The following is a 16,311-nucleotide window of genomic DNA, read 5'->3' on the forward strand; positions in this document are numbered from 1 at the left end:
GTCTAGTTTTGATGTACATTTGGTTGAGTTGTCAACTAACGTGAATTCAATGTGAAATCTATTAATGTATTAATGTTTAAGGACTCTTGGAAGATTAGTCCAAATGAGGACTAAAAGAGATCCTAACAAAATAAAATACAATCTATACCCATTTGAAGAGAAAACAGTTATTAATTTGATTGATAAGATTAGATTTTCTCAGGGGTCCCCACATTTGGGCACCACTGATATAAGTACACTATAGCCTTCATGGCATTTATGGCACAGGAGGTATATTAGTTAATTTCCCTGTTACCACACAGTCAGTCAATCACTGACTCCAGCACCACTCCACCATGTCCAATGGGCAATACATTTTGAACCTAAATAGAACCACATGGATATGTAGCTATTATTGTTCTCTCACTACGTTCCTTGAAAAGATGAGTCACTGACATCCAGTTGTTATCTGTGTTGATTTGTCATGTTTAGTCATCAAGGCCTTTTTTGCCCCTCTCTCTCTCTAGCCATTGCTGTTATTCTTCCTGGCTGCTTTTACATTTTAGTCATTTAGCAGACGCTCTTATCCAGAGCGACTTACAGTTAGTGAATACATATTTTTTTATACTGGCCCCCCGTGGGAATCGAACCCACAACCCTGGCGTTGCAAACGCCATGCTCTATCAACTGAGCTACATCCCTGCCGGCCATTCCCTCCCCTACCCTGGACGACGCTGGGCCAATTGTGCGCCGCCCATGAGTCTCCCGGTCGCGGCCGGCTCCGACAGAGCCTGGATTCGAACCAGGATCTCTAGTGGCACAGTTAGCACTGCGATGCAGTGCCTTAGACCACTGCGCCACTATGTGCCATATTTTTGATAACATGTTTGACCAAACTCCAGATCGATCACTTCTGCATAATATACTGAACAAAAATATAAACGCAACATGCAACAATTTTAAAGATTTGATTTAGTTACAGTTCATAGAAGGAAATCAGTCAATTGAAATAAATACATTAGGCCTTAGTTTATGGATTTCACATGACTGGGCAATGAGCTCAGCCATGGGTGGGCCTGGGAGGGCATAGGCCCACCGACTTTGGAGCCAGGCCCAGCCAATCAGAATGAGTATTTCCCCAGAAAAGGGCTTTATTCCAGACATAAATACTCCTCAGCCCCCTCCCCCAATTTGTGGCATTGTGTTGTGTGACAAAACTGCACATTTCAGAGCGGCCTTTTATTGTCCCCAGCACAAGGTGCACCTGTGTAATGATCATGCTGTTTAATCAGCTTCTTGATATGCCATACCTTTCAGGTGGATGAATTATCTTGGCAAATGTGAAATGTTCACTAACAGGGATGTAAACAAATTTGTGCATAACATTTGAGAGAAATAAGCTTTTTGTGCATATGGAACATTTCTGGGATCTTTTATTTCAGCTCATGAAACATGGGACCAACACTTTACATGTTGCGTTTATATTTTTGTTCAGTATAAAAAACAATACCCCACAATTTCCCCTCATTCTAACATACCTGGCTGCTACACTAGATGCAACATTTTTGCCGATGTAGCAGCTCTAACTGATTTTCACAGCTCTTCGTCCCCCCCTGCAGGAGCTGGGCAGAATAACATCAACGATATATTCAATTCTCATTCACCTTGGTGATCAAATCAGAGACTGCCATTACTGTAGATAGACCATTTAATGAATTTACAACAGATATACAGTGAAATTGACAAAAAAAAATGCATAATTATTCCTGCAGACTGTGTACACTTATTGCAGAACTAACTTTAACATGATTTGTAACAACAAAGGATTATCGTTTGCTGTGAGAAGAAGTCATGGGCTTCATATCAGAACCAGGTTCCTTTTTCTGGAGTAAGCAGCCAGGCACAACCTGCCCAGGTTAAAATGTTAAATAACTGTTTCATTGTTTATGGTTTGTTTCTTTTCACAATTCATCCACGAAGGGTGTGTTGGCGAGGTGTCCGCTAGCTGCCATCGATTTCTTGCCGTCCACAAACTTTTTCGCAGCCTGGAAAAACAAAATAATACACTTATCACCTTGTCCCATATTCCTCCTCTCTGTCCCCAGCTCACCTGCTATAAATAAACCTAAATGTAGGAGGCACACAGAAATCAGTCTTCAAAAATGTTATTCTATATAGATTTTTTCCCCTTTCTTTTTTTAAGCCTTGAGACAATTACATTTTACATTACATTTTAGTCATTTAGCAGACGCTCTTATCCAGAGCGACTTACAGTTAGTTAATTTTTTTATTTTTCATACCCCCCCGTGGGAATCGAACCCACAACCCTGGCGTTGCAAACACCATGCTTTACCAACTGAGCTACATCCCTACTGGCCATTCCCTCCCCTACCCTGGACGACGCTGGGCCAATTGTGCGCCGCCCCATGGGTCTCATGGATTGTGCATGTGTGCCATTCAGAGGGTGAATGGGCAAGACAAAATATTTAAGTGCCTTTGAACGGGGTATGTTAATACAGTAGGTGCCAGGCGCACCGGTTTGAGTGTGTCAAGAACTGCAACGCTGCTGTTCTTTTCATGCTCTACAGTTTCCCGTGTGTCAGGAATGGTCCACCACCCAAAGGACATCTTTTAACACCTTGTAGAGTCCATACCCTGATGAATTTAGGCTGTTCTGGGGGCAAAAGGGAAGGTGTTCCTAATGTTTTATACACTCGGTGTATATTGAATGTGAATAGATATATTTATGTTTCTTATGTCTTAGCCATGATGGTCAATGTTGAAGTGTACTCACATTGACGACATCAGCGTGGCTGACAGAGTCGATGCTCTGGGTAACGGTCTCTGGTGAGTGGTAGGCTCCGCTGGACAGGGCCTGGGCCCCCATCTCCTCCAGCAGGACCTCAGAACTCTCCATGGACATCAGGTACTCGGCTTTCAACTGGTTCCTACCAGGTATGATGGGGACAGGGTCAAAGGTCAAATCAGGGCAAGAAGTTATTATAGGCCATCAATGTAAATAATAATTTGTTATTAATTGACTTGCTTGGTTTAAGGTTAAATAAAAATAAATAAAACCAGAGAGATAGCGCCAAGTTTCATGGTCCACCTAATGAGCCATATTGTCTGGTGAACTCACTTTGCTCTGGTGACATCATCTTCGGACACGCCTCCCTTCGCAACCCCTGTCACCTGGCCGATGGCAGCTTTGATCACCTGTACAGAGAGGGACAGTCACTGTTAGGGACAGTCACTTATCAACATATATCAGGTACTAACACGTCCTTATGTTACTACTGCATTATAGTGTATTCACCTCTCCTGCAGAGTCGGCTTGGGCGATGGAGTAGACTCCAAAGAGTCCGGAGTCAGCGTATGTGGCATTGAAGGCTGTGGCCTGCATAGGAGACAGAGAAAGAAGCATTAGAGTAACTTCTGTACACAAGATAGTCCAAGATCATTGTCCTTTCTAACCTCTAAACCTTTTATTTTTCTCTGTCTTACCAGATATCTGTGTGTAATTTAGACAATCATACAATGAAAACTCAGTTATGTAGAATTTCAGCTATGTAGAATATCGATTTCTATTGTAGTGACCACAACCAACAACACAGGCATAACTGTAGCAACAAACAGGGAAGTTACTCACATCGAAGGGCTGTGTGGTTGCCTTGGCGATGCCCTGGCTCAGTTTGCTGGTGACATTGGAGCCTCTCTTTACGTGTGGCCCGGCTCCCAGAACCCTTTGCAGCACACTAAAGGCATTGGCCTCCGCTGATCCAGTCACACCGCCCTCGCTGGCGATCAACGAGTGGACCAGACCGGCCCCGTTCTGCACCCGCAGCTCACCTGAAGGGACACAGTCACACACGGTTAACCACCATCAGGGCACGCACACACCCATCCTAGCTCACACACTGGGGTTGACTGAATCCGTGGCCCAGACTAGAGCTCAGCAGTTAGGCGTGCATTGCATCTAAGGCTCTCTATGGGTCTTACCTCCGCGGTATACAGCCTTGGCCCCAGTGACTCCAGCCCCACTGCGGACACTGAGGAACTGCTCTCCTACCTGCCTCAGCACAGAGTGATTCACACCTGGGGAGAGACAGCACAAACAGGGGCCATGTCACTGCAACACACACACCAGAGAGCCAGCAAGAGACACACACAGGTAGACTGTCATCACATGCCCTCAGTTCAGTGTTTCACACAGGGGTACATACTAGGGCCGGGAATTGCCAGGGACCTCACGATATTATCACCTTACTTAGGTGCCGATGCGATATCTAGTGCCATTCTATATGTATTGCGATTCGATACTGTGATTTTATTGCGATTCGATATATATATTGCTCACCATATGTCTGCTGCAGAAGGACAAGAGAGAACCATGAGAAAATCAGTTTTGATCAGTAAGGGAAATACACTCCAAAGGTATGTGGACACCCCTTCAAATTAGTGGATTTGGCTATTTCAACCACACCCATTGCTGACAGGTGTATAAAATCGAGCACACTGCCATGCAATCTCCATAGACAAACATTGGCAGTAGAATGGCCTTACTGAAGAGCTCAGTGACTTTCAACGTGGCACCGTTATAGGAGGCCACCTTTCCAACAAGCCAGTTTGTCAAATTTCTGCCCTGCTAGAGCTGCCCCGATCAACTGTAAGTGCTGTTATTGTGAAGTGGAAACGTCTAGGAGCAACATCAGCTCAGCCACGAAGTGATAGGCCACACAAGCTCACAGAACGGGACCGCCGTGTGCTGAAGCGCATAGCGCGTAAAAATAATCTGTTCTCGGTTGCAACACTCACTACCGAGTTCCAAACTGCCTCTGGAAGCAACATCAGCACAATAACTGTTCGCCAGGAGCTTGATGAAATGGGTTTCCATGGCCGACCAGCCGCACACAAGCTTAAGTTCACCATGCGCAATGCGAAGCGTCGGCTGGAGTGGTGTAAAGCTCGCCGCCATTGGACTCTGGAGAAATGGAAACGTGTTCTCTGGAGTGATGAATCACGCTTCACCATCTGGCAGCCCAAAGGACGAATCTGGGTTTAGCGGATGCCAGGAGAACGCTACCTGCCCCAATGCATAGTGCCAACTGTAAAGTTTGGTGGAGGAGGAATAAAGGTCTGGGGCTGTTTTTCATGGTTCGGGCTAGGCCCCTTAATTCCAGTGAAGGAAAATCTTAACGCTACAGCATACAATGACATTCTAGACGACTCTGTACTTCCAACTTTGTGGCAACAGTTTGGGGAAGGCCCTTTCCTTTTTAAGCATGACAATGCCCCCGTGCACAAAGCGAGAGTCCATACAGAAATGGTTTGTCGATATCGGTGTGGAAGAACTTGACTGACCTGCACAGAGCCCTGACCTCAACCCCATCGAACACCTTTGGGATGACTTGGAACGCCGACTGCGAGTCAGGCCTAATCGCCCTACATCAGTGCCCGACCTCACTAATGCTCGTGGCTGAATGGAAGCAAGTCTCCGCAGCAATGTTCCAACATCTAGTGGAAAGCCTTCCCAGAAGAGTGGAGGCTGTTATAGCAGCAAAGGGGGGACCAACTCCATATTAATGCCCATGATTTTGGAATGAGATGTTCGATGGGTAGGTGTCCACATACTTTTGGCCATGTAGTGTAAGTGCTGAAAACAAATTGGCTCCCTTTTTAAAAAGAAGATGGAGAACAAGCTCTGAAGGAAAAATACTGGAGTTTTGGGGCAGGTACAGCCAACTAGCGCAAAAATAATATTGCGATATTGTCAAAACGATACATCGTCAAAAATAATATCTCGATATGTAACTATCTATTTATTTCCTATCACTAGTACATACCAGAGAGCAGTCATGTCACACACACACACACACACACAGCGTCATACTAGAGCAGAACAGCTGACCTCTAACTCCACATATCTTTAAACAGCCTTTAACTCTAGGGTTTGGACAGAGGCCAAGGAAATGTGATGTGTACACAGTACGCACGCACGCACCCAGAGGGAGAGAGTGTTTACATCGGTCTAATTCAAAGGATATGACCCTTATAGAGACCCAATCAATAGGGTTGTTCCGATTCACTACCCTTCTTCCTGAAGTGTGCACTTGCTCAATATCCCCTCAAGGATTTAAAAGTAATAAATTGGCTAGAGTTAGTTTCCACCATATTCCTGGCATTACTCCATTTCTTTTCAATCCATGAGGGGCTGCATACTTCAGGGAAAAGGTAGGGCAAGGAATCAGAACAGCCCTGAAGCCATGCTGAAGGAGCTGCAAGACATAGAAAGAAGAAAGGAGAACCCAGGGTGCCACTGGATCGAAAAGACGACCAGACAGACACACTCACCTAGTCCTACTAGAGCCATTCTGGCACTGGTGAAATTGTTCTGGACAAAGGACTGCAGCTAAGGGGGATAAGGAAGTAGGAGAGAGTTTAAGAGAGAGCTATGCTGTGACAAACACAAAGCAGCACTATAGTGAACAATACTGCCATACTAACACAGGTATTAACACAGCTATTAACACAGCGATGAACATAGTGATTAACACAGCTATTAACGCGGCTATTAACACAGTCTTACCTGTTCACCACTGACTTTGCCAACCATGTAGTCAGGACAGTACAGGGAGTTGGATAGAGCGTTTTTGTAAGCAGCTTCATGCAACTTCTCAATGACACCTTCAGAGAAAATAACACCATAACAAAAGACTTCAGTCAGTGTGTTGGCAAGGGGAACTAATAACAGGATGCTAGACAAATGACTAAAGACAACAACAAAAAAACACGTATGTCACACTCTGGCTCCGGGACTGTGTGTTAGAGCCAGGGTGTATTTCATTTGGTGGTGTTGGGTATGGGTGAGTTTCATTTGTTTGTGTTTTTGGTAATTGGTCTGGTGACTACCAATCGGAGGTAACGAGTGTCAGCTGTCGGCTCGTTATCTCTGATTGGGAGCCATATTTATACTGTGTGTTTTTCACCTTGTGTTGGTGGGTTTTTGTTTCCTTGTGCTATGTTCAGTCGGTGTCATAGAGAACTTCACGTATCGTCTTTTGTTGTTTTTTCGTGGTTGCTTTAATAATAAAGTCATCATGTTCACTCACAACGCTGCGCATTGGTCTCCTGTTGTAGACGATCGTGACAGAAAAACCCACCATCAAAGGACCAAGCAGCGCGTCCAGGAGCCGAGGGTCTGGACATGGGAAGAGTTATTGGACGGAAAGGGGTCATGGACTTGGGAGGAGATCCTGGATGGCATGGATCGCCGTCCATGGAGCGAAACAGTGGAGAGGCGACGGAGAGAGGAGCAACGGCGTCGGCAGAGCCAACGTCGGAAGGACGAGAGGCAACCCCAAGAAATTTTTTGGGGGGGGCACATGGCTTGGGCGACTGAGCAGCAGGAGGCTGCCACAAGGCAGATGCAGAAGGCTACCAGGTTAAGGGGGCTGACGGAGGCAGAGAAGGGGCGGATTCAGGAAGCTACCAGGTTAAGGGGGCTACTGGGAAAAGCAGGGAAGGAAGGTGTAGAGGCTCGGCGAGAGGTACTGGGGTGTGTAACCAGTCCGGTCCGGCCCGTTCCTAATCCCGAGGTACAGCCAGTAGTGTGTGTTCCCCGTACGGTACGGCCTGTTCCGGCCCCTCGCACTAAGTGTACGGTGCGCGTCGCCAGCCCGGTTCGGCCTGTTCCTGCCACCCGCACCAAGTGTACGGTGCGCGTCGCCAGCCCAGCCCGGCCTGTTCCTGAGCCTCGTAGGAAGCCTACGGTGCGCGTCGCCAGCCCGGTTCGGCCTGTTCCTGCCACCCGCACCAAGTGTACGGTGCGCGTCGCCAGCCCAGCCCGACCTGTTCCTGCCACCCGCACCAAGTGTACGGTGCGCGTCGCCAGCCCAGTCCGACCTGTTCCTGCCACCCGCACCAAGTGTACGGTGCGCGTCGCCAGCCCAGTCCGGCCTGTTCCTGAGCCTCGTAGGAAGCCTACGGTGCGCGTCGCCAGCCCGGTTCGGCCTGTTCCTGCCACCCGCACCAAGTGTACGGTGCGCGTCGCCAGCCCAGCCCGACCAGTTCCGGCACCACGCATCAGGCCTACGGTGCGTCCCCAGGGCCAAGCATGCCCTGTTGCTGCTTCCCGCACTAGCCCTGAGATGCGTGTCCTCAGCCCGGTACCTCCAGTTCCGGCACCACGCATCAGGCCTACGGTGCGTCCCCAGGGCCAAGCATGCCCTGTTGCTGCTTCCCGCACTAGCCCTGAGATGCGTGTCCTCAGCCCGGTACCTCCTGTTCCGGCACCACGCACCAGGCCTACGATGCGCCTCAGACGGCCAGAGTCTGCCGTCTGCCCAACGGGGCCTGAACTGCCCGTCTGCCCAAAGCCTAAGCCGCCCGTCTGCCATGAGCCATCAGAGCCGTCCGCCAGACCGGAGCCGCTAGAGCCTTCCGCCAGACAGGATCAGCCAGAGCCTTCCGCCAGACAGGATCAGCCAGAGCCTTCTGCCAGACAGGATCAGCCAGAGCCTTCTGCCAGACAGGATCAGCCAGAGCCTTCTGCCAGACAGGATCAGCCAGAGCCTTCCGCCAGACAGGATCAGCCAGATCCGTCAGTCGGCCATGAGCAGCCAGATCCGTCAGCCAGCCATGAGCAGCCAGATCCGTCAGCCAGCCATGAGCAGCCAGATCCGTCAGCCAGCCATGAGCAGCCAGATCCGTCAGCCAGCCATGAGCAGCCAGATCCGTCAGCCAGCCATGAGCAGCCAGATCCGTCAGCCAGCCATGAGCAGCCAGATCCGTCAGCCAGCCATGAGCAGCCAGATCCGTCAGCCAGCCATGAGCCGTCCAGCCGGGATCCGCCAGAGCCGTCCAGCCGGGATCCGCCAGAGCCGTCCAGCCGGGATCCGCCAGAGCCGTCCAGCCGGGATCCGCCAGAGCCGTCCAGCCGGGATCCGCCAGAGCCGTCCAGCCGGGATCCGCCAGAGCCGTCCAGCCAGGATCCGCCAGCCAGCCAGGATCCGCCAGAGCCAGCCAGCCAGGATCCGCCATTTAGTCCGGTGCTGCCCCTTAGCTCGGTGTTGCTCCTTATCCTGGTGCTGTCCCTTATCCTGGTGCTGCCCCTTAGTCCGGTGCTGCCCCTTAGCTCGGTGCTGCCCCTTAGTCCGGTGCTGCCCCTTAGTCCGGTGCTGCCCCTTAGTCCGGTGCTGCCCCTTAGTCCGGTGCTGCCTCTTAGTCCGGTGCTGCCCCTTAATCCAGTGGGGTTAGGATGTAGGGTGGTCGATTGGAGGAGGCTAATTAAGTGGGTAATGACTATGGTGGGGTGGGGATCACGACCAGCGCCAGAGCCGCCTCCGTGGAGTAACACCCACCCAGCCCTCCCCATTTTTTGGGTTAGGCGCGGTCGGAGTCCGCACCTTTGGGGGGGGGGTACTGTCACACTCTGGCTCCGGGACTGTGTGTTAGAGCCAGGGTGTATTTCATTTGGTGGTGTTGGGTATGGGTGAGTTTCATTTGTTTGTGTTTTTGGTAATTGGTCTGGTGACTCCCAATCGGAGGTAACGAGTGTCAGCTGTCGGCTCGTTATCTCTGATTGGGAGCCATATTTATACTGTGTGTTTTTCACCTTGTGTTGGTGGGTTTTTGTTTCCTTGTGCTATGTTCAGTCGGTGTCATAGAGAACTTCACGTATCGTCTTTTGTTGTTTTTTCGTGGTTGCTTTAATAATAAAGTCATCATGTTCACTCACAACGCTGCGCATTGGTCTCCTGTTGTAGACGATCGTGACAACGTACTGATCAATTAATATTAGACCAATATATAATGTAATACAATGTGTGGGTCAAACATAGAGGATTAAGTCACTGGCTTAATGCTAACCATTCTACTCAATATTCATAACTACCCACCACTGATAACTTTGTAAATAGATCTGCAGCATACAAATATATGCTAAATCAAAATGCTACTGGTAATTCAATAAAACTGATTAATTCAACAAGGAGCGATCGTGCTGGACAAGTAAAGTGAATAGAGGGAAGTGTTGCTGACCTATCTGTGGACACTGGTGGGCCAAGGCCCGGTCTACCTTGACCCTGGAGGTCAGGTCGTCCACCTCCCACGGCCGGAACTCTGGGGTCGTGGTCACGTTGATCAGGTACTCCATCACTGTGTCTCTGAGGAGAAGGATGGACGTTGGACGGGCAGACACAAACACTTGGACACCCACAAGGACAATGCAACAGTCACAACATAAATGATGAATTAAGATCACCTAAAGTGGCCCTGTGGGAAGCCTCTATAATAAATAGGTAAGAAACACAGGGGCTAATTACACCATGAATCAACCCTGTACTCGCATACAAAGTGCCCGTAATTCAAGTTTCCTCATCCATCAACACCAGAGTAAACCCACACACTATGAGGGAGTCTGGCTGCGGTAGTAAGGGTACTTACAAGTGGTCTCTCAAACACTCCACAGAGTAAACCATGGTCTCCCTCGATGACGTTACGCTGTGGACACACAGAAAACAGACGTTAGCTACATCCTCCAGACTAGACTAGCTATGATGCACATTGCTTTGCAATGAGGTGAAAATAGGAACATTATTGTGCTGTGTGTGCATGTTAGCATTTATTGGGATGATTCATGTACTGGAGGCAGCTCTACAGGGTGGTCACTAGCTGGCACAGCCAAAAAGTCATCAAATCAGATTTAAAAACTAACCTTAACCACACTAACAAACCTTATTCCTAACCTTAAATTGAGACGAAAAACACAATTTTTGTTTTCATATTTTTTTTATGATATAGCCAATTTTGACTTTGCGGCTGGCCCATCTAGCGGAAACCACTTTTCTCTGCCCCCAGGACAAGATTCATACCAATACATGTCAACATGCATGTGTCGATCTGTGCTTCTTTCATCTTGTGCATTCTGCTCTATCCTAAAAGGTGAGCACCCTGTTGACTAGAGGGCAACTGTATGCGTGTGCATCTATAATTGAGTGAATGTATAGCTTGTGTGAGGTATGGGTGTTGAAGTTGCTGTTAATGTTTCACTGCATCAGGGGGGAATCTGTGCCTCCTACATTTACGTTTATTTACAGCAGGTCAGGGGGGGACACAGAGAAGGAATAAGGGACCAGGAGGGAAGGGGTACACAACACAACAGTGTACTCAAGTGTATAATAATAATAATAACAACATACATGTCATTTAGCAGACGCTTTTATCCAAAGTGACTTACAGTCATGCGTGCAGACATTTTACGTATGGGTGGCCCCGGGAATTGAACCCACAACCCTGGTGGTGCAAGCGCCATGCTCTACCAACTGAGCCATACAGGGTAACAGAGGTTATATTATAGAATACACTCTGTATGTGGAGAGAGGGGGGGATAGGGAACAGTATAATGTATACTCTGCATGAGGACAGAAAGGGGGTTTAGGGAACAGGGAGGGAGGAGATATAGTGTATACTGTACTCTCCATACTCACTGACCTCAGACTGCCCCCCACTGCCTCCACACCACGACAGATCCTGAACGCAGATGCTCCCTTAGTAGTCTGAAAACAACAACAGTGACAGTGTTCATTCAATAACTTAAGGACTTTTTTTTTAAGTGTAGCTGTGATGGAAATTGCATTTATTGTTGTATTCATTCACAAGTCAAAGAGATCAATCCATTCATAAAACCACTGGGACTTACCAGGTTGGCTGCCAACCGCAGGACATGACTGACTCCCTGGTTCTCCACAGTCTCATAACGACTGCCTGCTTTCACAAACACACCCACACTTGACACGGGAGAGTAGTTCTCCAACGACGCAATCACTAGACCGTTGGGCAGCTTGGACACCTAGTAGAGAACACAGGGAGGGAGAGTCATGATGTCACAGCTGGAACACACGTGAGACTGGCTGCATCGTTGTTTTGGAAACTGCAGAGTGAATAAGAGAGTAACCATTCCATTCTGTTCAACTGAGGCGAAGTTCTTGTGATGAACTACACAACCAAAAGTTCATTTTCCAATTTGGGAGGGGAAAATATGGCTATACAATAAGTACAAGTGCGTGCATGGTAGTACCTAAAACAAGTCTACACATGAACATAATCACAATGCTTAGCCAGAGAGTAGAGCAGGTCTTCATCCCTCAGTTAAGTGACGTCACGCGTGGCCAAACCAGGAGAACACAAGCCTAGGTTTTTTTCCCCCTAACCATATGACTCCACCAAGAAAAACTCCAAACCCCAGTTTGGGCCCAGAGTTTTTCTTGTGATCCCATGTGAAAACTTCTTGGCCCCTATGACATACCTGGACACTGTGTGGGGCCAGGGGAGCCCCAGCCTTCAGGCCAGCCAAGGGCTCAGTGAGGGCATCACTCCTCCTGGCTGCATAGCATCGTCTCTGGGGAGGGAAATGACAAAAATCATGCCAACAAACACTCACCAGCACTTCCTCAGCTAGGGAATTACAATATGATATGATACACTATTCAATTCATGTGGAGGGATCTAGATTTCCTTCTGTCCTCAAATGACCCCAGTCACATTACATCTTATGGCTGAAAATAATACTACAGGTGGATTAAACCAAACCATCATAACAGGTTTTTGTTTAGGAGGATGTTTTGTGATACGAGCAGCCTTCTCTAGACCTAAAGAGGGGAGATGAATTCTGAGGTCTAGACTAGAGCAGTGGGTGTTCTTGATTATATATAGTCCACTCTGAGGGTAGACTCACTAGGTGCCAAGCCAACCTGAAATATGTAGTATGTTAAGCCTTTTTCTTCTTTGTCCTTCTGAGAGAACACATCCTACATTGGCTGTGGCACCTTGGTTAAGATGAGGGTGAGGTGTAGGGAAACTCAATCGGAAGTAAGGTTAAATCCTAAAGACCTGATATGATCCAACCCCCAGTCAAACATCTAATGTCGGAAGAGATTATGGTGTCTGCTTGACCAGACAACAATATAAAAAGAGAGAAAGAGAAGCTACTCATGTTTTTGCTGCATGCAGTCTTACCGATAATTTTCCACATTTGAGCATTTTCATGTTATTACCACAGAGATTACCCAAATCAGGGGTCTCCAACCTTTTCTAGCATGAGAGATACTTAAAAAAATTAAATGTGTTGCAAGCTACTCATTTTTTTCTAGCTTTCAAATAGGCACATTGTTCTTCTCTTCTCTCCCCTGCAACTCTTCCCCGGTTTCTTAGTGCACTACCTTCTCCTGTACACTGTTTTCTGTTTTATATTTTTCCAAATTATGTTCTCAGTTTTATTTTTCCAGGTTTTAGATTTGTTTGCACTCTCAAAATTAGAACTGTTCATAGAAAAACAACGAAATCGGATGCTCTGAGTCCATGTCAATGGTTGAATCACATCAGAAGCCCTTTTTTTTTTTTTTTTAAGGTATGGAAGAAAACGCACATACATTTTTTTGTGTAATTCCCTTTTAGTTGCGCATTTGGCCCTTTAATTGCACATCTAGTGAGTGTGGAATGTGCTAGGGCGGTGAGATGGCGGAAGCAGAAGTGTCATTTGAAGCTGAAAGCGCGTTGAGTACAATTAGCGAGAAAGATGAGTGGACATCAGTGAAGTCCAAGAATGGAACAAAAAGGGGCCAAAATTGTTGTGGAAAATGATTCTGATGAATCGTTCCTTGTTAGAGTACGTTTTTTGGATAAAGATGTTTATTTGGGAAACCCCTTTGAAGTCACGAGAATGGTAAAGAAGGCGTTGGGAAAAGTGGATGCAGTCAAAGTAACCAGGAGTAGTATGGTGTTGATATCGTGTGTATCTAAAGAGCAAAAGGAGTGTGCATTGTGGCTCGCGAAAATATCGACGCACGAAGTGAACAGCTTTGATTTTCGGAGCAGGGCACGGATAAAAGGTGTTATTTCTAGCGTCTCGTTGGACATTGATAGTCTATCTTAGGCAAAAAAATCCAGGAGTAGTTAATGTGTGTCGCGTGACCCGTATGGAGAATGGGGAAAATGAGCTAAGTTTATCTGTATTATTGATGTTTGATTAGTATTTACCACCCTATGTAAAGTTGGGATATATAAGATATGCCGTAAGAGCGTTCGTGCAAAACCCGATGCAATGCAACAATTGTAAAACGTTTGGCCATGTGTTTGCAGACGGAAGGAATATGTTATTGATGAGTCTGTTCATGTAAAATGTTGCAAATGTGGATTTTAGCAGATAGCACTGGAATGTAGCAGCGCACTCCAAATATACTATAATATATTGTTCAAAAACAGGGCAATATCAAAACATTAACTCGTCAAGCTTCCTAGAAATCAGCAGTACACTAGATACGACAGGAGAAAGCCGGTGGTTTATTGTCAGACTGTCGAAGCTAAAGCTGGCAGTTACTGATTCCATCTCTACCAATCAACATTGCAATGAGATTACTTGATAAGTGAATTGAGACAGTTCCATGGCATGTCACCTGGCTAGGATTGTCAGTGCGGGATTGATATGAAAAACCAGCAGAACCGCAATGACCTTCAATGGGTTGAACTGGAGTGGAACCATGGGCTACGTGACAGCTAGTTAGCAATACAGCCTGGCAGCGATTCGCCAGTAGTTAACATGCCATCGTAAAATGTAGTACACATCTTCGTTTGTAAGTAAGAATGGCTATATATTATTGGTTCATGAAACCGATTGGATACAGTATATCGGTCAAGTCGATAGAATAAAGAAGTAAGCGCCCCTAGCTAGATCTATTCCCTAGTTAACGTTAGCTAGGGTCACCGACAGGCTAATTAACCTATCTGCTTCCACTAGCCAGCATTGGCTAATTAGCCGGCGAGTCCACGGGGTGGGTTCCGATTGACTCCCCAACGGAAAGAATGCACGAAACCTCATGTTATATCGTTGTAAAATACACGTTTAATAGGATAGCGTAACGAGACTCACGGAGAAATGATTTAGAGTTCGGATCCCTTTCATGACTCCCGTTCCTCTCCTTCAGCCGCAGCAGAATACAGATATGGCCGCCCTGACGTCCTACCCACAATGCACCGCTCTTCACAGCCAATCCAAAAATGGTAAAAAGATTCGTCAGAGATATTTAACTTTAAAGGGCCAATCGACAGTTGAAACAATACTGTTCGGTAAAAATCTGAGGGATGAGCCTGGAGAACTGTTACCACTTAAATTCATAGACAGAGCTATGGATGCAAGGACTGACCATCCATGATATCTAAATTAAAGTTTTAACCATGTTTTGAGGCTATACTATGCAGAGGAGGCTGGTGGGAGGAGCGGGCTCATTGTAATGGATGGAATGGACTTAATGGAACGGAGTCAAACGTTGTTTCCATATGTTTGATACCCATCCTCCTATAGCTCCTTCCACTAGCCTCCACTGATACCGTGTTTGTTTACATTAACCTTGTTTACAACCATTGGAATAATACAAGCTAATATTTTGGGTTCTGATGGGGTACGACCAATGACATCATTGGGTACGACAGTTGAATGTGGAAGCAATGTGAAGGTTAAGTGTTATAATTGTGGGGGAGAACACAGCATTTGGTGGATGCCAGGTGCAGAGAGAGGCTAGAGAGGCTCAGCGATATAGTATCAGTCATGATGTATCATATGCAGAGGATGTAAGACAGATTGGTAGAACTACAGTGCGGACTGATGGAGCTTACATGGATGTTCCTGTAGTAAGTGGACCTACTATCAGGGCTGGTGCTTCTGATGGTCCTGGCATCATTTTGAGGCCTGTTCAGAAACCTTAGCTCATGAATGTGCGGTGTCAGAGGACACTTTGATAATGAATAAAGTTGACTTCATAGCTTTTATTGGTAAGATTATCAATACGACTCGGGTTGTGGAAAGCAGAAATGCCAGGTTGAAGGTTATTGTGGAGACGGCAAAATAGATATTGGAGGTAACCGATGTTACTGTTGAAATGGTTGTTGACATGCTGAACAATCCTAAGGGTGGAGTGTTTCAACATGATATAGGTAACGTTTAATGGGTTGGGGAGGTAGAAGTTAGTAGTGATTTATTTGGTTTTGAATTTTATTTTCATGGTAGTACAGAATTGGGCAGATCATATTTCCGTTAGGAAACGCCTACTCTGAAGTGCGCGTGTGCAATTACTCAATTCGCCTTTGCACTCCTTCTAAACAACGCAATTAAAAAAAACTTTGGCAAAGGGTAAAGTCTACAAAACTTAGTCCAATCTGTTTGTAACAGACTCTAGTTTTGGGAACAGAAAACTGTATTGAGATCAAATGTTTCACCGATGAGAAAATTAGCAGAATGTCTGCCAAAATCCATCTCGTTCCATCTTCTCCCACTGGGCTTCC

General features: G+C 46.8%; 1 protein-coding gene across 1 annotated transcript; it reads right to left on the minus strand.

Annotated features, from left to right (window-relative positions):
* Positions 1–1,394: 1,394 nt before the first annotated feature.
* Positions 1,395–15,000, minus strand: LOC311103427 (cytochrome b-c1 complex subunit 2, mitochondrial-like). Its single transcript, XM_084144993.1, has 14 exons — positions 14,903–15,000; positions 12,284–12,376; positions 11,678–11,827; positions 11,470–11,534; positions 10,423–10,479; positions 10,018–10,142; positions 6,566–6,663; positions 6,331–6,388; positions 3,979–4,074; positions 3,629–3,828; positions 3,296–3,376; positions 3,119–3,195; positions 2,774–2,927; positions 1,395–2,024 (listed from the first exon to the last, which is right to left on the minus strand). Exons 1-14 carry the CDS (start codon positions 14,933–14,935, stop codon positions 1,941–1,943), a joined length of 1,371 nt encoding a protein of 456 aa, XP_084001119.1. The 5' UTR covers positions 14,936–15,000; the 3' UTR covers positions 1,395–1,940.
* Between the last annotated feature and the right edge of the window lie 1,311 nt (positions 15,001–16,311).

Source organism: Coregonus lavaretus (genome assembly GCF_964263955.1).
Source record: "Coregonus lavaretus genome assembly, chromosome: 28".
NCBI classification, from domain to species: domain Eukaryota; kingdom Metazoa; phylum Chordata; class Actinopteri; order Salmoniformes; family Salmonidae; genus Coregonus; species Coregonus lavaretus.

Coding starts and splice junctions, on each gene's coding strand:
- LOC311103427 (XM_084144993.1), bottom strand. CDS start 14,935: ATGAAAGGGATCCGAACTCTAAATCATTTCTCC. Junction 6,664..10,017: donor CCACCAGTGTCCACAGATAG/GTCAGCAACACT, acceptor TTTTCTCTGAAG/GTGTCATTGAGAAGTTGCAT. Junction 2,928..3,118: donor GATGATGTCACCAGAGCAAA/GTGAGTTCACCA, acceptor CATACCTGGTAG/GAACCAGTTGAAAGCCGAGT.